This window comes from Pelodiscus sinensis, chromosome 1 (assembly GCF_049634645.1).
Source record: "Pelodiscus sinensis isolate JC-2024 chromosome 1, ASM4963464v1, whole genome shotgun sequence".
NCBI lineage: Eukaryota > Metazoa > Chordata > Testudines > Trionychidae > Pelodiscus > Pelodiscus sinensis.
In genome coordinates this window covers 98,828,738-98,848,825 of record NC_134711.1, presented here as the reverse complement: position 1 = coordinate 98,848,825, position 20,088 = coordinate 98,828,738, and the positions used below count along the sequence as shown (strand labels likewise).

Below are 20,088 nucleotides of genomic sequence, written 5' to 3'. Positions count from 1 at the left end.
CTTTCACTAAGGACAACACAGTCTTATAACATGTGTGCCTACCGAGAACCCACAGGTAACCTTTGTGCAAAGACCTTAAAATATATAGAACTATTATGCTCTTTTTAATTACAAAGCCCCTTTGATTATGCCTCATGCTGAATGCACAATTTCTGTATAGAAACTTGTGGCTATGATCTAAAAATCTATCAAATGAAACTAGAGGAGGAGGGTAGTTTTTGTGTGTGTGTGTGTGTGTGTGTTTTCCAATTGTCTTTGTATTCGGGCATTAAATGCTACCCACAAGACCTATTCCTGGATCCTCCCTTTTTAGCCTTTCACAACAAAAGCCAACAATAATAAAGTGTCCCTTTAAAGTTTCCATTGTGCCAAGCTTGTCTTATACAAAATGTTGGCACAGTACATATAGTCCTGCTCAAGTACCTTGTGCTTATCTTCTATCTTAGTGATGTTTAATGTTAACAGGGAACAAAATGCATGAACACTGAGGGAAGGAAAAAGGGGATGTTTACTAAAGGTACATGCACAAACAACAAAATTTGCTGGGCCAACTTTGCGGTTTAACTTTTCATAAAATAGAAACCACTGACAAAGCAAACATGGTATAATGGAAGTAATTAAAGTCTGTACTCATTTTTATTATTACTATAAAAGACCACTCGTTAAATAAGGTATGAGTGTATAGTGTAATGCAGCCTTTTTAGATTTATTTGTGGATCACGCACAATAATGCTGACAGATGGAAAAGACGAGCTTCTCAGATTCAATAAAAGTAAACAATAAAGGTAGGCATCACCAAACTGCATTGTCATCATGCAATATGAGTTGTATAATGATATTAGCATTGGTGTCTGCCATGAGGCCATTGCTTTGGAATACTAAAATTAAGCCATTTGATATGTGTTTGATGTCTGAATAAGTCACATAATTTGCCACCATAAACAAATTGCAATTGGACCTGGCTGGGGAGTTCCAAATTTTAACTAATAATGTGTTCAGTTCAATCCAGGGCCACTGTAATTTATCTAAATGATTTTCCTTTTTTTATCATATGAAATTCATCCCCTGCTTTAGTGTTAAAGTCTTATCTAACATTTCGTGCTGAGAATGTAAAGCAGGGAACGAAATACAGTAGTACAAATAACACTTTATTTACAGTTTCATGGCTTTCAGATTTCCTGTCTCCATAATCACTTCCTACTAATTTCCCTGTGTTTTTGTTTGAAGTACTAGTCTTTTCAAAGAAAGTGTCCAAAGAAACAAAGCCTTTGTAAGGTTCAGATTAAATCATAGAGGATTTTACACTTTTCTTTATTTCTGTGCTTCCTGGTACCGGTTTTCTGTTAACCAAGTTTATGCTCTTTGTCAAGAGAGTTTGTATGTTACAAACAGGATCATGATAGAAAGGCTGAAAAAAGGCAAACAACGAAGGGCCTGATTCTCAACTGATGTAAGCTGGCACAGCTAAGGACTGGATTTTTAAAGAAAAGCAAAACTGGATCTTTTTATGTTGGACAACAGCAGACTTTCACAATGTACCATAATCCTTACCTGACATGCTATAAAATGAACATTTAAGCAAAATTAAAATATTAATTACCGTTATTTAATATCTGAGTCTTTCAAAAAATACAACGTAATCAAGGGCATGTCTACACTACAGAGAAGATCAGCCCTCCAGAGGTCAATCTTCTAGCCTTCAATTTAGCAGGTCTAGTGTAGACCTCTAACCCCCCTCCCCCATTCGAATGCTGAGGGCAACCGCCACTGGTGCCCTTTACTCTTCATTCTGTAAGGGAAGCAAATGGGAGCATGTGCTCCCATTGGCCTCCCACAGTGTAGCTGGAATTGGCTTACATTTTGCGTAGCTGGATGGCGTACCTTAAGCCAACTTGCCTGGTCTAGAGTTGTGCATGGGGACTAATGTGCGTGGGTTGGTCCAAAATTCAGATGAAGGTCTATGTTTTCAATAGTGACTAATGATTTGGAATGCCCCGCTAGAAACACTTTACCTCAGCTCTTTATGAAACCCAGTCTCCTTTATATGGTCTCAAGTTAGGCACTCAAATCATTAGTCACTGTTCAAAATGGAAGCCCCCATTTAAAAAATAAATCTGTGCAAGAGCGTCTGAACAGCTCCTCTACTTCCATGCTTCCTATTGGTTCTGTTCACACCAGCATGACTAAAATTATGTGAATCAATTTGGAAATGATTATCGCCACATTTAAAAAAAAATCAAATTTTTATGAGTGGCTTCCTGCCTATTATCAGAGGGGTAGCCGTGTTAGTCTGAATCTGCAAAAGCGGCGAGAAGTCCTGTGGCACCTTATAGACTAACTGAAGTGTAGGAACATAAGCTTTCGTGGTCAAAGACCCACTTCGTCAGATGTATCTGACGAAGTGGGTCTTTGCCTACGAAAGCTTATGCGCCTACATTTCAGTTAGTCTATAAGGTGCCACAGGACTCCTCGCCGCTTTTCCTGCCTATTATCTCTTAACTAGGTCTGGCACCCACTCATCAACCTCTAGTGTTTTCTGGCTTACTTGGGTCTTGCAAGTCTTTTATTCCTACTACTACTGTATTATAGAGAGAGACAAAAAGGACTATTCTATCACCACTCCTAACATGCTCATTCATTCCTGTGGTGTCTTATTGACCATTAGTGTCCCAGGAAGAACCAAGCTGATTTGCAGTTAGAGACTAGGGTGGTAGGCTTCAATAACCTAAACCAAGATTAGCATAAGACAACCATGGAACATTAAGAATCCCTCACATCTTGAGGTAGGTACCACTAGCTGTGTGAGAGCCCATTAGGCCAACAAGTGAGATAGAGAGCCTCTTAGTATTAGAGGGCACTTTTTGACACCCTCACATCTCTGTGCAGCTTCCCCATCGGTAAAGTAAGTACTATACTGATTAACTACATCACATGGATGTTAGAAGGCACAGTTTGATTCAAGATCCTTGGATGGAATGTGTTATAGATGTATCAAGTATTACACGAAGAAGCATGATGGTATACATATTCAACGCATTTTCCCCCTACTCCCGTATCATTCAAAGCATAAAGAGAGAGACTGCTTTGGATTTGATTACCCTATATATATAAAGTTCTTCAGCATCAGTTAGTGCATTTGAAGGGACAGTTTCTTTCAGAGCCATCAAAACTTGCAGGCAGTTCAAGTATCCATCTCCATCAGTGTCCACCTAGAAAAATGTCCATAATGTTAATGGTCAGCAGGCTAACTGCACTCCTTTTTGAGGGATTTACATTTTCTAGAATGTATTTCCATTTCCCGACTGAGGAAAGGTCCCTGAAGTCTCTTACTCCCTTTTTCTCTAGCTTTAAAATTTTCCATCTATAAGGTTCTGAATCATGACCATGGTCCTCTTGGTTGAGGAACAGGAGGAATACTTTTCAGATCCCTCCCAAGCTTCCTTACCTCCACACCAGCCACTTCTTATTCACTCACTTTTTAATAGGTAATATGACTTTTAGCCTGACAGAAACTTTGAGAGTGTAAAAGTGGCATGACTGTAAGTAGCCACTCATGGAAAGTAAATAAGATGACCATTCTAGGATTTGAAGAGTGACCATACAGTCTGATTTGCTGCATTTACCAAGGGACTACTCTGCACATTTAAGTTTCTTATGGGGACAATGTTCCATGCACATGTACCTCAGAAATCTAGGCTGATCCTCTTTGGTTTAGTATTAGCCCTAGAACTTGCAGCGAATGTGAGGGTCCATAGGTTACAGGATCCTGGGGCCCATGGAGGAAGAAAGAGAGATGAGCAGACCGACAGAAAGACAGATAAATGAGTTTGGCTAAGCAAGTGTTCTGAGGTTCACCTTTCTACCCCCAAAAAGCCTATTTTTAAAACTCCAAGAACATCGTACAAGGCACTCTGCTTTCTGATCTGCTTATCTGACAGCTTCATCTAACCCTGACAGGCTCCCTTCCAACCTGCGATCTCAAACAGTTCCTTTGTGCTGCCTTCCAGATCTTACTTTCCTTGATTGCCCCCTTCTCTCTCCACAACCGGAACAGGCTTCCCTAGCCCTCAATAGGTGCATCCTTCTCTTTCTCTTTGAAGGATCTCAAAAGAGCCTTGTTGTATCTCAGGCATGTCCAAAGTCCGGCCCGGGGGCCAATTGCGGCCCGTGTTCCAGTTTAATACGGCCCCACAGGTAATTTGGCAATATCTATCTTTTATGGCCCCCAATGAATCCATATGTATTGAGATGACTACATTGTAAAATCTCAATGTCAGTTGGTCTAAATCAGTTATAAATATATTTGGACACAACATGTATACTTGGTGTTATGTTCCTGTTCATATTTTTTGAACTTAAAAGTTGACAGACAACCTTTATTACCAATAATATGTAATGTACTTTACAATGTTCCTGACATATATTTCAGCTTCCTGGATTTTTTTTTCATCTGGCCTTCAGATATGAAAGGCAGAGTGATTTAACACCTGTTTAGATTTGTCAGAGTGATTTAACACCTGTTTAGATTTGTCATCCAGGTGACGAAATGAAAAGTATGCCATTTGCAATAAACTTTGCATAAAATAGTTAATTTGCGTTTAATTTTAATGGTTCAAAGAATGTCAGGCAAAATGGTCGGCCCTCACGCATGTTCATTTCATAAAACCTGGCCCTCTTTGAAAAAAGTTTGGACACCCTTGTTGTATCTGAAAGATCTAACTGTGGACCATCTGGACTGCTAGATTGCTATTGCAGTTAAATGCAGGGCATGCTGGGGATTCTCCTATGGGGGACACTCCAAAGTGCACCGTGCATCACTTCGGAAGACCCAAAGTGTCCTTCATACCTCATTGCAAATTCTCAGTGTTTACCATCCTAATAATTATATGAACCTCAAATCTTTCAGTATTCACAAACATGGCATTACTCTTCAATGCACATGCAAGTTAACCAAAGTACCACTGAAAATGAATTGAAATTAATAGGATATATTCACATGCATAAAGTTAAGTCTGTCCATCTATTTTTGAGTTTTATACTGCCTATCTCTGTAGTATCTAAATACTACAAAGATCTGAATACAGTACTACTATTGCAACTCCACAGCAATAGTGAAGTTCTGAGGGCCTTTAAGAAGTCTGGCACTTTTTAGGGTCAAAATTCTCCTTGTGGTCATTGTCTGTTGATGATTTTTTTTTTTTTTTTTTTGTAAAGAGTGTAATTAATTTCCTTTGATGGGAATGGTTGGGAAGGGTAGAAAGGAGTACCAAGTGTTGTGAGTTTCATTCTTATGGTAAAGAGGATGGCATGCTTAAGTATCAACAGGCTCCAGATCTTAATGGCTTGAGAGGTTGCTGGCCTTTTCTGCCATAGAACTAGTGTCTAGAAATCTCTTAAATCATTTGCTGAGGAAGACTGGCCAAAAAAGTTTTTTTGTTTTTTTGTGGGGGGGGGGGAAAAGGAAGGATCTGGCCGATTTGCAATGAGAAACTAAAGTGGTAGGTTTCAATGAAATAACAAAAAATCTCAGGGGGTGAAATGCCAAGACATTTCTTGTTACATATAATCATCCAGACTTTGAGTTCCCACCCATGAAATTCACCAGCTGTGGACATTTTTATCCACAGTTCAATTACTGCCATAATGTAACAAATACGCTGAAGAGGAAATGAAGTAATAATAGCAACCTAAAATGAAAAGAAGGGACATCCTGACATTTGAATATGCTACTTCCATCAACTTCCTAAGTCACTGATTTGTAAGGGTAATGGCTTAATAAACCCTTTAGAATATGCCTTTGGTCTAGGCAATAGCTTTGGAGTAGAGGACTCCTCAGACATATGGGACCTGGAGGTCCATGAACCAAGAAAACCTTGTTCCCCGATTCAATAATGAATGAGAACACTGGTAAGCTGTGGGACGCATTCAAACGGTGAAAAGATGCAAACATTTAGTTTGTTTCCCAATATTTGGCATCTTAGCCCATGATGCAAAACAAAAAAGGAATGTCTCAAATGTCTAATTTGACATGGCCTAACATGACAAGGACTGAAAGAAAACCTTGCCCCCGATTGAGCTGTCACTGCCTGCACAGAAAGTGACTGTTCAGTTGAAAACACTTTGCAACCAAATGCAAACTGAACAGTCTTGAAAAGTGGAATTGCCTTTTGTGCACCAATTCCAAGTAAAGTGAAAGGAGGTAAGAAGAGAGGCAGAAGGGAAGGAGCTGACCATTTTGCACTATCAGCACTCCCTGCTGTCTGCTCCACAGACCATCTTTGGCAGGCAGCCCCAAAAGCAGCAGATTGTTGGCCTTCCCAGCTGGGTGAACAGTATTGTGACTGCAGTGACAGATATACATAGGGGAAAGGCATTTGGGGGGAACTGGAGGACAGTGATGGAGTCTCAAAAATTCAGTTTTACTAAGCCATGGGACAGAAACTTTATTTCAAATTTATCTTGAAGAGTTTGGTAACTTAGCAACTACAATTTATGTTGTCTATATTTACATCTATATCTATATCATCTGTATCTATATCTAGCTACACATACATACACAGAATAACTAGCATCAACATATGGCAGTACAGCTGTGTCAATGCACTGGATATAAATTGTGCTCAGTACTGACCTGTGATTTTGTGAATTCCAGGGACTAGAGCCATACAAGACTATCCATTTCAATAAAGACACTTTGCTAATTGTCACACTAGAGCAATGGTCACCAACCAGTACCAGTAGATCTTGAAGCTTCTGACAGGGGATCCTGACTGGTTTGGCTGGGAAGCTATCATAAGTTGGCACTTTATCTGCTACTCCCCCCACTGACATGCTGCTCCTGCCCTCTTCCTTGGAGCTGCCCCCTGGGGGCCTCCTGATTGCTGTGCGGGGTATGGGAGGGAAAAGGGGGGGACACTGATGTCAGGGTGTCCCTCCTTCCCTGATTTCTGTTCCCTATTGCCACACAGAGAAAAGGGGATGGTGGGAGCTTGGCAATGCAAATCCCTGTCACTCTCACACACTGTCTGTGTCTAGACTGGCCAGTTTTTCCGGAAAATCAGCTGCTTGCAAAGTGGGTTATTTTTGGTTTTTGACTGGTCTATGCACTTCATAACTTTCATTTCTCTCTTACGCTTAAATGTAACTCTTTGAGTAGTGAGTTCTAAAATGCCTAACCGGTCGTGGCTGGAGTCACTATCCCTATTGCAATTTCTGCTCCTGGAAGTGGCTGGCATGTCCCTGCAACCCCTGAGAAAGGCAGAGCAGGGGGTCTCCACATGCTGTCCTTGCCTACAGACACCACTCCTGCAGCTCCATTGATCAATAACAGGGAACTGTGGCCAGTAGAAGCTGTGGGCTCAGTGCCTGTAGATGAGGGGCAGCACATGGTGCCATGGAGCCATTGGTGTACATGCCAGCTGCTTACAGGAGTGGTTTAGGGCCAGGGCAGGAGTAAACCTGCTTTAACTCTACTGCTCCACCTCCCAGGAACCGTCTCAGTTAAACGGTGTCCAGCGAGAGCCTGCAACACCTGTCCCAGCCCTGAATCTCCTCGTGCACCCAACCTCCTGCCCCAGACATGAGTCCCCCTACACCCAAACGCCTTCCTAGACATTGCACCCTGAAACTCCTTCTGGACTCCAATCCCCTGCACTAGGCTAAGCCCAGAGCCTCTCCCACACTCCAAACCCCTTGGCCCAAGATCAAAGCCCGTACTTGACTTTAGCAAAGCTTTTGATATGATCTCCCACAAAACTCTTGCCAGCAAGTTAAGGAAGTGTGGATTGGATAATGTAAGTGTGGATGGAAAACTGGCTAGATTGTCAGGTCCAATGGGTAGTGATCAACAGTTGCATGTCTGGTTGGCGGTCGGTTTCAAGCAGAGGGCCCCAAGGATTGGTTCTAGGGCTGGTTTTGTTCAACATCTTTATTAATGACCTGGATGAGGGGATGGATTGCACCCTCAGCAAGTTCACAGATAACACTAAGCTAGGGGGAGAGGTAGATACATTGGAGTGCAAGGATAGGACCCAGAGAGACCTAGAAAAATTGGAGGATTGGCTCAAAAGAAATCTGATGAGGTTCAACAAGGACAAGTGCAGAGTCCTGCACTTGGGATGGAAGAATTCCAAGCACTGTTACAGGATGGGGACCAACTGACACAGCAGCAGTTCAGCAGAAAAGGACCTGGGAATTGAGGTGGATGAGAAGCTGGATATGAGACAAAAGTGTGCCCTTGTAGCCAGGAAGGCTACTGGCATACTGGAGTGCACTAGGAGGAGCATTGCCAGCAGATTTAGAGAAGTGATTATTCCCCTTTATTCAGCACTGATGAGGTCACATCTGAAGTATTGTGTCCAGTTTTGGGCCCTGCACTATAGAATGGATGTGGACACATTGGAGAGGGTCCAGTGGAGGGCAACCAAAATAATGACGGAGCTGGAGCACATGACCTACAAGGAGAGGCTAAGGGATTTGGGCTTGTTTAATCAGCAGAAGAGAAGAGTGAGGGGGGATTTGATAGCAGCCTTCAACTTCCTGAAGGGAAGTTCCAAAGAGAACGGAGACAGGCTGTTCTCAGTGGTGACAGATGACAGAACAAGGAGCAATGGTCTCAGGTTGCAATGGAGAAGGTCTAGGTTGGATATTGGGAAAAACTATTTCCCTAGGAGAATGGGGAAGCACTGGGATGGGTTTTCTAGGGAGGGGGTGGAATTTCTAGCCCTAGAGGTGTTTAAATCCTGGCTGGACAAATCCCTAGCTGGGATGATTGAGTTGGGGTTGGTTCTGCTTTAGGCAGGGGGCTGGACTCGACTTTTCCATCCCTAGGATTCTATGTCCCCAACCTCCTAGCCCAGCCTGGTGAAAGTGAATGAGGTTCAGAGAAGAAGGGCAATGGAGTGAGCAGGGTGAGGCCTCAGACAAGGGGTGGAGCAGGGCCTCAAAGAAGGGGCAGGAAGGAAGTGGGGCAAGGGTGTTTGCGTTGGAGGTAGATCTTTTATTGCAATTAAATTGAAAAAGTGATCTTGTGGTTAAAAAGGTTGGAGACCCCTGCACTAGAGAACTGAGAATGTCATGAAATTTCAAGGAATGTTCAAACTCAGTCCAGAGTGAAATTTCTCCCATACAGTTTGCGTTGCAAAAACAAAAACAATTTGTACACAAATATAGAGATTGTTTTCATATAGTTATCCCCACATGAATTATTTCAGTTTTTGCGTGGAAAACATTTGTAATTGTAAAAATCATGGTTTCCTACCTTTAAACAGCCACCTTACTTTTTCCTGAGAACAACTTATAACGTCAAATGTTAGAAAATATTAAAGTTTTAAAAATTATGAAACAAATTATGATTTGACAGGGTACCAGTTGGTGATTGCCTCATTTTTAAGTTTTAGAGCATAGCTGGACTGTTGACATTTATATCCATTTAAATCATCTTCATCCTGTAATTTACACTTTAACTTCAATACTGAAAAATCTATAATCAGTGGAGCTGTCACATTACATTCACCTGGTTCATTGCTTTCAGCATCTGCCTGCATGGTAGCTACCTTTTTCTGTAAGAAAAAAATTATTTTAACAATTGCCTACCAGGGAACTGCATAAACTGTTAACAAAAATAAGTATAGTATCATAGTAAACAATATTCCATTATTACCTCAGAAATATGCTGTGTCCTGATTTTTACAGCACAAAACAAGTACATATCATCTACTACTAGTAACGAATTCACCTATTAGGAAAGGGTATGCATGCCATTATAGGCACATGTCACAGTAAAACACAGCAAGTGGCTCATGGATCTTGTATTGGTCCCTCTGCTTAGGGGGTGAGTTAGTTTTATCTTAAATGAGGCAGGTCTTTAAAAGTCCCTGTTTTATTCACTGTGTGAAACATTGGCACAGCAAATGAAGCAGAAAAGCTCTGCCTCCCTGAATGCAGTCTTTTAAGGTGTGCAGTGAATGAGGCAGAATTCTGTTAGGAACCTACTTAGATATCGTGCTGCAAAGTTCTCACTGACAGAGGTAGGGGTCTACCAAGGAAAGGGGACAACCTGGTCAAAATAAGGGCAGGAAGTTTGAAAACTATACTCCTGGGCTGAAAGCTGACCCAAAATAAGTTTTTTTTCCAACTTGTACAAACAGTCCTTGTACAGCAGGCTGACAGGGGTCTCAGTGACGCTGGCAACGCTACAGGGTTAGACTTTCTCTGACACTGTTTCAAGCTGCACTTGAATAAGTTTCAGCAATGTATTGTGAACAAAGGCTTTTGTCAGACTCAGACATTGTGATCTCATTGATAGGCAGTGCATTTGAGCGAGCTTAACTGTAAGTGTGAGAGCCAGTATGACATTGTGTTGGGAGAACTTCAGCACTTGTTACTTATGGATAAATTCCAAGAGCTTGCTTTTTGCAACCTATTGAAAGAAGCTGCCTCTTATGGCACACATCTCATGAAAATAAATGTATTGCATGGAAACACAGGAAAAGACCAAGCTTGGTTCTGCTAATCCTAACAGTTCAAAAATCATGAATCAAGCTCCAAAAAAAGGAGAGTGGCCAAAATACTATGATTTAAGTTTTTGGGATTTTTTTAAAGATTAAATCCAGGTTTTGGTCTGATTTTTTAACTCCTGTTGCCTCCCACAGAACGCGCGTGTGTTTGTGTGTGAGTGAGAGTGAGAGTATGTGTTGGTGAGTGAGAGGAAAACATCACAGTTTAACCAACTCGTGTTTTATCATGAGCAATGTAATTTGGGCTTCACTAGAGCACTCACAAGAGCACTCACTAGAGCTGAGGTCTGCATGTGGCCTCTGGTGGCCAGGCTGGCAGCCATGCAGCTGTAGACAGCTGTGTTCCTGTGGCTAGTGCAGAGATCATGGATGTTGGAGGCTTCCCCCCAAACCTCGATGAGGTCCACGATCTCCACGCTAGATCAGGCGGGCACCCGCTTCTTGCGGCCCTAGGCAGGCTCCTGTGAGCGGCCAGCCTGGTCCTGGGAAGAGGGGGAGGGCTGGGTGGCAGCGGGTGGCTGGCTCGAGCCGTGCCAGGTGCAGAGTCTGCTGGCTGGGTGCTGGCAGGCTTGCAACTGGCACAAGCAGTGTAGCCAGACTGTGCCCCTTTAAGGGCTCTGGGGCCGGGAGGGGGGCAGGATAGTTTTCCTGGTTGTGCCCAGAGTGGCCACCATGGCAAGCTGGGAAGGGCTAGCCTCCAACTAGTTTGAAGTGGCTACACAGCCCTTAATTCAAACTACTTAATTCGAACTAGGCGTTAGTCCTTGTAGAATGAGGTTTACCTAGTTTGAATTAAGCACTTCACTAGTTCGAATTAAGTTCGAACTAGCGGTTTGTATGTATAGACGCTATGAAAGTTAATTCCAACTAACGGCTGTTAGTTCAAATTAACTTTGTAGTGTAGACATACCCCTAGAGATTTACCTCATTTTACATCAGGCTACAGAAAAAGTACTAGTGAAGTCACTACCAATTAACAGTTCATATAGACAATGACTTGTTTATATTGTTCTATATACTGAAATGTAAGTGCAATATTTATATTCCCATTGATTTATTATATAATTATATGGTAATAATGAGGAAGTGAGCCATTTTTCAGTAATAACGTCACTTTTGTCTTTTTATGCCTGATGCTGTAAGCAAGTAGTTTTTAAGTGAGGTGAATCCTGGGGGGTACACAAGACAAATCAGACTCCTGAAAGGGGGACAGTAGCCTGGAAAGGGTAAGAGCCACTGCGCTAGAGGATCCACCTGAGACCTGAACTCTCTTGTGCTAGGCACTCTCCAAAACCAGAGACACTCTTTGCTCCAAAGAGCTTGTAATCTAGTACAAAGCACAGTGGTGAATTTATGTTGGGGGACTTGGAACCGGAGGACACCAAACATCCATTACTGGGGAACTATTTTTAACCCCAATGAGTAGGGCCCGACCAAACTCACATTGAATTTTGGCCAATTTCACAGTAATGGGATTTTTAAAATAGCGCATTTCATTATTTCAGATAGGTAAATCTGAAATGTCATGGTGTTGCAAATGCAAGGTCCTGACTCTGAAGAGCATCATGGGTGTGGTGTCAAGGTTATTGTAGGGTGTGTGTGCAGTATTGCCACCTATATTACCTGCCTTCAGAGCTCGTCTCTGTGCCAGCAGCTGCCACATTCCAGCCACCCAACTCTGAAGGCAGTGCAGAAGTAAGGGTGCCAATACCACAGTTCCTCTATAATAACCTTGCAACCCCCCTGCACCCTCTTTTGGGTCAGGTCTCCAGTTTGAGAAGCGCTGGTCTCCCTGATGAAATCTGTATAGTATAGGATAAAAGTACATAAAAGACCAGATTTCACCAGGGAGACCAGATTTCATGGTCTGCGAGGCATTTTTCACAGCTATGAATTTGGTAGGGTCCTACTGATGAGTACACTGGAGTCACACGGGTGACCTGCAGATGAAAAGCTCTGTAGCACACTATGAATGCCCTGAGTTAGTCCCTTGCTAACACTGCATCTTTAGAATAAGCCTTGGTTTCTCAAAAGATACGTTCATTTAGTCCAATTCTGGTATTTTTGGAGTAGGCTCTTTCAATCTCTACATACAGGCAAAATCTTCTTCATATTGCTCTCAGTCTCTCAAACACGCTACAATAAAGTGTCTTCCACTGTTTGTACAGGGACAGCTCTCATTAACCAAAATACAAACACTAAAAATACAACTAAACCGTTATTAACAAGGCATTCAAATTCATATCTAACTACAAAGTTACGCCACATAAAATCATTCCAACAATACAATTATTCCAGGGAGCTTACTCTAATTTTTATATATGTATATGTGTACCCCCAGAAGGGTAAATAAAAGGAGAGAAGGATGGAGAAAAGGACAAGGAAGGAGAGTAGAGAAAGAAAGGGGAGCAGGAGTGTATATTTCCTTATAGATTGGCAGGATTGGAAGCAACTGGCAGAAATTCGGGGATCTTGTGTCCATTCCCCCACTCTGACTAGTATCACCCTAGGCAGATATGAGGAAAAGCTAGTGAAAGATATATCCTGCAGGCAACAGGCACACATCTGTGTGTAGCAGCAGCAGGACCATGCATGCACACCACTTGGCGGAAGAGGACGGGGACTGACTGGAGTTTTGGTTTAAATGATACCTGTTTCATTCAGATACCCTCTTTTAACTTGCCCTTTAGCCCCACTATTTATATCTTGTCTACAGTCCATTCCATGGATGCCTTTGTGATTCTATCATCGTAACCTGCATGCTGAATCTAAGGACTTAAATTTCTCCATTTGCCTTTTTGATAAGCTTCCGCCATGTTTTAAATCCCCTTTTCTAATGTGTAGTGCCACTGGGCTATTTTTTGGTATAATCCCCCTAGCACTCTTTAAGAACATTAAATATAATTATGATTTGGACACTATTCTTTAGTAACACTTATATACTTAATATACTTCGTGTGCTGTTCCCTTACATGGTAAGCTAAAGAATGCGTGTCCATATTTAAAATCCCCATTTCAGTATGCCTTCGGCCAAACTGCAACAGTTTGAGCACAACCTTCTGAAGTTATTTGTCAAAGTCGTGTAAAATTGCTCATTTTCTTTTTGATCGTACATTTGACTATGGATTATTTCTATCAAGATTTTTTTTATAGAACTGGACTGGAATGATAGTGGGGGATTGAATTTAAGATGCCGTGTTGCTTGCTATAAATATCTACTAAATATCCAGAATCAAAGGAACTGGGCGCATAAAACAGTAAAATAAATTCAGGGCATTGACTCATTTATTATGATGATTGATTTCATAGACTAGGCACATTCAGGATTCACGGTTTGCCCTTATTTTGTGTGTCACTGATTTGGCTAGGATCTAAACACAGAGCTTCACAGTTACTGAACCACTATCCCAGCCTCAGCCAAAGAATGGAACACAAAGCAGGACTGAACAAACCAGCAGGCAGACTGCAAAGGAAAAGCAATTGTTCTGCTTAGCAGCAGCACTGTTACTGCTATGCTTAGCATCAGAACAAGTTAATTTGGGAGCACAATCTCCTTAAAGGAAATGTTGCTCAGCACAGCATCCTAAGAGTTCATGTGGTGAGATGCCCTTTTCAGTAAATACAAACGGGGAATTCTATTTGAAATTTATTTTTATGCTATTAAAATCCGTATTTCCAAGTCTCTTACTGGCATCTTGCTGAAAACTGCCATGTCTGACTGTTATAATTGGTTCAATCACTTCCTGGTTTAATATTAGCTTCATCAGCAAAGTAAGATTTTGCTGGTTTAAAGATGAGATTTCCCTTGAAGTGTCAAATTCTTTTCCTTCCAGTGCCTTTGGTCAAAGGTGCTGTTCTCAACTGCCCCTTCACACAGATAAAAGGTTTGCTTCAAAACAAAGGACCAGATCCTCAGGTGGAGTAGGAAGGCAAAACTCTGTTGCAGTCAATAGAGGTGCCTAGATACATAGTGGCTGAAGATCTAGCCAAACATTTATAAATGGCATACTGAAATGTGATAATAACTAAGCAGGGAGACTTTTAGAACTCATACTATGTCTACACTGGCACGATCTTGCGCCAAAGTGGCTGCTCTTGTGCAAAAACTTGCTGCCTGTCTACACTGACCGTATGTTCTTGCACAAGTAAACTGACATTCTTCTGTATAAAATCAGGGCTTCTTGCGCAAGAACTATGATGCTCCCACTCAAGAATAAGCCCTCTTGTGCAACTGTTCTTGTGCAAGAGGCCAGTGTAGACAGGCAACATGAATTTCTTGCGCAAGAAAGCAATATGGTTAAAATGGCCATCAGAGCTTTCTTGCGCAAGAGAGCGTCTACACTGGCATAGATGCTCTTGTGCAAAAGCACATGCCAGTGTAGACGCTCTCTTCTGGAAGAGTTTTTGTACAAGAAGCTGCCAGTGTAGACGTAGCAATAGGGCGACAGCTTTGTTGAGGCCACTTTGAATCACAGCTGCAGTGCAAAGCAGCCCTAAAGTTGGATTAACTGCCACAGGAGGATCACATTAGTGTAGGGTTCTCCTCCTATGGCACAGAGCTATCATGATGCCTCAACTCTCTTTGTAGCCAATGTAGGGGACAAGAGTATGAGAAAATGGATGTGGCCAGGGCTTCCCGATGTCTCAACAATCCTCAGTTGCCTTAAAAACTCTTTGGGACAATTGGTGGTCTGAATAAAGTAGATCAGCCTTTAAGCTGCTCTCATGTATGCCAGGGGACCAGCCTGGTGCATAGCCAGTCTATAATAAAGGTACTGCAAAGATAGCTTAAAGCCTCTTTTGCATGCAACACTGCCTTACACTGTGCACTTCTCAGTTGCAAGGGCCTTACCTTCCCTCTCCATGGGAAGTAATTCCTGAGCTGGATGAAATAGTATTTTGACATCACATTTGTGTGTGTGTGTGTGTGTGTATGTGTGTTAGTGTTAATGCTTGCAATATTTCACAACAAAACAAACACAAGTGAGCAGGCTCTACAGGGCTCTCATATGCACACAGGGCTGGTGACCTTCCCAAGAAAACAGGTGAGAAGGGAGCCTTTCTGCATCTTTACTCCCCTGTCTAGCTGCAGTGAGCTAGTTACCATTTGGCCCTAGATCCTTATTCACTGAAGCGGGCTGAGTGAAAGTTGAATAAACATCTCAGAATTTGGACCTAGAACATTTGAGAGGAGAGAGGGTAATGTGCAATACAGTGAAGGTAGCCCTTTGGCATTCTCAGTTCCAAAAGGGACTGAAATTCTAGTGGATTTTAAAAGGGTCAGTTTTACAACAGGGACAGTAATACTGAGCCCCTTATATTAAACACGGACTACAAGAACAAACTCGGGGACAGCTTCTACCATACTGACTCAAGCTGTGTGGCACCCTAACTACATCAGTACCCCATTTTCTTCCGTGAGGATACTCACAGAAGAAAGTACCAAATGGGTTCCTAAATCAAACCTTAAATAAATGATCCAGCATAGCGCTGTCTACCCCATCTACCTAGAACTCCTTAAATATTAAGGTAAAACCCTGTGGTGAAGAGCAAAGGTTTTCACCATTAGTGAGAAAAGTAAAAGCAATATAGCAGGCTCCAACACTTGGGGTGCTTCTATTACGCTCTCTTACTATGCATAAAGGCAGGTACTTGATCTTGACCTCAGACTGCCACTAAGGGAACACTGCTAAAGAACTAAAGCAGACTCAGGGTATGTCTACACTACAGCGCTAATTCAAACTAATTTAATTCGAATTAGTTAATTCGAACTAAGCTAATTCGAACTAACGGATCCAGACTAAAAAACTAGTTCGAATTAGCGTTTTGCTAATTTGAACTAGCATGTCCACACAGAGTGGACCCTGAACAGAGGTTAAGGATGGCCGGAAGCAGTGGACTTAGAGCGTGGAGCTGCTGTCTCAGGCTAGCCGAGGGCTGTGCTTAAAGGGACCCGACCCCCACCCTGGACAGACAGTTCTCAGGGTTCCCCGCTTGCAAAGCAGTCCTAGCTTGGAGTGCCCTGAGTGCCCACACGCGGAACATCACAGCACTCGGCCATCAGCCCGGCTGCACTTGCTGCAGGCTGCCATCCGGGGGGAGGGGACAATCGGGGGGCTGCAGGAGAGGTTCCACCCCCAGAAGCCCGTAGAGCCAGCCCAGTCCTCCCCATCGGGGGCGCGTACCCCATTCCTTCCTCACCTCCTTCCACTTACTCTTCCCTAGCCCCCCTTCCTGATGTACAAAATAAAGAAAACGTGTGTTCAAAAATAGAATCTCTCTTTATTGAACAAAACTGGGGGAGACTGGGAAAAAGAGGTGGGAGAGGGGAGGGCAACTAAAATGATCAGGGGTTTGGAACAGGTCCCATATGAAGAGAGGCTAAAAAGACTGGGACTTTTCAGCTTAGAGAAGAGGAGGCTGAGGGGGGATATGATAGAGGTCTATAAAAGCAAGAGTGGTGTGGAGAGGGTGCATAAAGAAAAGTTCTCCATTAGTTCCCATAATACAAGGACTAGAGGACACCAAAGGAAAGGAATGGGTAGCAGGCTTCAAACTAGTAACAGAAAGTTGTTCTTCACAAAGCAAAGAGTCAATCTGTGGAACTCCTTGCTGCAGGAGGCTGTGAAGGCTAGAACTAGAACAGAGTTTAAAGAGAAGTTAGATCAAGTCATGGAGGTTGGGTCCATGGAGTGGTAGAAATGGTGTCCCTGCCCAAAGTTTGTGGAAGGCTGGAGATGGATGGCACGAGACAAATGGCTTGGTCACTGTCTTTGGTCCATCCCCTCCAGGGTCCCTAGGGTTGGCCGCTGTCGGCAGACAGGCTACTGGACTAGATGGACCTTTGGTCTGACCCAGTACAGCCATTCTAAGCTCAGGGCTCAGGGTCTGGGGTCTCAGTGGACCACCTTGATTTTCATGCCAACCTGATCCTGGGTGGCCAGGCTGGCAGCTCTCCTGCCCTAGACGGCCACTTTCCTGTGCCTAGTGCGGAGTTCGTGGACGGGGTCCACGATGTCTGCCCTAGACCAGGCGGGTGCCCGCCTCTTGCGGTCCTGGCCAGGATCCCGAGAGCCGCCAGCCTGGTCCCGGGAAGAGGCGGAGGGTCTGCTAGCTGGGTGCTGGCAGGCTTGTACCTGGCATGGGCACCGTAGCCAGCCCGGGCCCCTTTAAGGGCTCCGGGGCCGGGAGGGGGGCAGACGAGTTTCCCTGGTGGTGCCCAGAGTGGCCACCAGGGAAAGCTGGGGAGGGCTAGCCTCCCACTAGTTCAAATTAAGGGGCTACACAGCCCTTAATTCGAACTAGTAAGTTCGAATGAGGCTTAGTCCTCGTAAAATGAGGTTTACCTAGTTCGAACTAAGCGCTCCGCTAGTTCAAATTAAGTTCGAACTAGTGGAGCGCTAGTGGAGCGCCTATGAATGTTAATTCGAACTAACATCTGTTAGTTCAAATTAACTTTGTAGTGTAGACATACATAGTTATTAAGCTCAGGAAATAAAAACGTGATATTTAAAAAAATTTATTTCATTGCTCTGTTTATATAGATACTCTGAATTTACAACTAGTCACACTAAGCATTCAGCATATGCCATCCTGACAGTGGGGTGAGTGAGAGGATGGATAGAAATATGAAGTGAAAGACAAGCTTCAGATAATATTAATGTCGCTGACAAAGATGAAGATGGTAAAGGTGTATAGGTCCACATTCAAATGATGCATCAATGAAGTGATACAAGTTAAAAATGAAAATATCAAACAGGAGACAAAGCACAATCATTTTATTTTAGTCCTAGTTCTCTGAATAGAGCAGTAAAAGGGTTATCATGCACTGTCATATCAAATGCAGTGGAATAACATTAAGAGCCATCATTCTCCAATCACAAATGAATTCAAATGGGGAGAGCCATGTGAAAAATAAAAGGAGTTGTTATAGCATAAAACTACTATATGTCTCCTGATAGCCGGACTCAAGAAGCCTGGTTAAATACTGACTTTCTTTCACAGTCAATCAGATAATAAAACCCCTTTAGAAGCACAGAATAGTTAAATTCATCACCATAATTTAATTGTAGAAGGTTATTAAAGAGCACTTCGACTCCCCTCCTGCTTCGGCGCTGCTTTTGTGTATTAAACTCAGACTAATCAAATTGCAGATTCCAAGAGTACTGTATTAGTCATCCCCATCCCTTTTAATTTGTTTAATGGCCTCCCTTCTTTGTGTGTGTGTGTGTGTGTGTGTGTGTGTGTGTGTTCAGTCTGACTGGCTGTGCGGGACTAAGGCTCACGACACGTAAATAAAGAAGGGACAGGGGAACAGTTCGCCAAAGAGAATAAAGCGTGCCTCCATTCTAAAGTTACATTTGATGTCAGAGTAATTCATGGGACGTGTACTGCAAGCAATGGTGCTTATTATTTCTGCTTAACTGTCTACTGACACAGGAGGAGAGGGGAACGGGGTATTAAAGAAAGGAAGAAAGAAAAGAAAAGAAGCCTGAATTTACACTTACTGCTTCAAAAGCCCTTTTGTACTTCGCCAACTTCTCCTGGCTGAAGATGCAGTATTTTGCCAAAAAGTCGACTGCAAAAGAGGACCAAATAAATAAATAAATAAATAAATAAATAAATAAATAAAATAGGACCATAAAAAAACTTGTTCCCTGTTTTTTTTCTTTTAGATTTTTTAAAAAATTAACATAATGAATACTATTTTATAAAAGGAACAATAATGGTGATCTTATGTAAAACCACAGAACCATCTTCTTGGTAGAATTTTCAGATGTACTCTTTTTATAGTTGTGGAAAAGTCTTTTCACCTGGACCAAGGCACAAAGTCAAAGTTGGCTCTGAATAAGAGATGTTTAACATGTATAACACATAGGAACTCCATCCAGGGGAAGCTGCAATCAGGGAGCATGTCAAGGTTTTGTTGTTTGTTTTTCACTGTCCCAGAAAGACTATTTTCAGATTTTAATTCTATGAAATAGGTTCCACCACTTGTCTCAAATTCTAATAAAACCAAGATACCATTTTAATTTTATTGATTGTCCAGGAAAGAAATAGGACAAAGATATCAACACTCCTTCTTTAAGGTCTAGAACAGAAATGGATACATTTCATGTTATTGCCCCTCTGGCCAAAGTCAGAAAGGAAAATTTTATCCTATGACCAGACCTACCTTCTCTTGAGATTTTTCCTCATCTCGGTTTTCTTTCTACCTATTTTCTTGACCTATCATTTATAGAAGGACAGCAGAGGAAGGTATTGGTTTGTATGATGGTGGCCCCATTTCCTCACACTAAACAGAAGCAAGAGACACTGGTCAAATTAGGATAAGAAAATTTGGAGGGAAATCTTCAGTTATGCTTCAAGTAAAGATTGAGGTATAAAGTGATGAGACCAATGAGTGACAACAGGCAAGACGGGCTATTTACTTGAGAATATAGATTTTTAAATTCAGAGCAAAAGAGCAGCAGCTAAGAGGTGTACTGGTGTTAAAGAAACAAACCTGAAATATACCAGTCAAATGTTGTTTTAAGAAAAGAATACATCTACCTTCAAGATGAATGTAAGA

At 42.4% G+C, this 20,088-nt stretch overlaps 1 protein-coding gene across 1 annotated transcript in view; it reads right to left on the bottom strand.

Moving 5' to 3' along the window:
* Positions 1–20,088, bottom strand: part of C1H12orf42 (chromosome 1 C12orf42 homolog) — a 237,713-nt gene that overhangs the window by 40,206 nt on the left and 177,419 nt on the right. Inside the window, exons 12-13 of the mRNA XM_075938918.1 lie at positions 19,025–19,095; positions 3,099–3,209 (exon numbers count right to left, since the gene is read on the bottom strand). Coding sequence (XP_075795033.1) covers positions 3,099–3,209; positions 19,025–19,095 — 182 coding nt within the window. The remainder of the gene's footprint in view (positions 1–3,098; positions 3,210–19,024; positions 19,096–20,088) is intronic.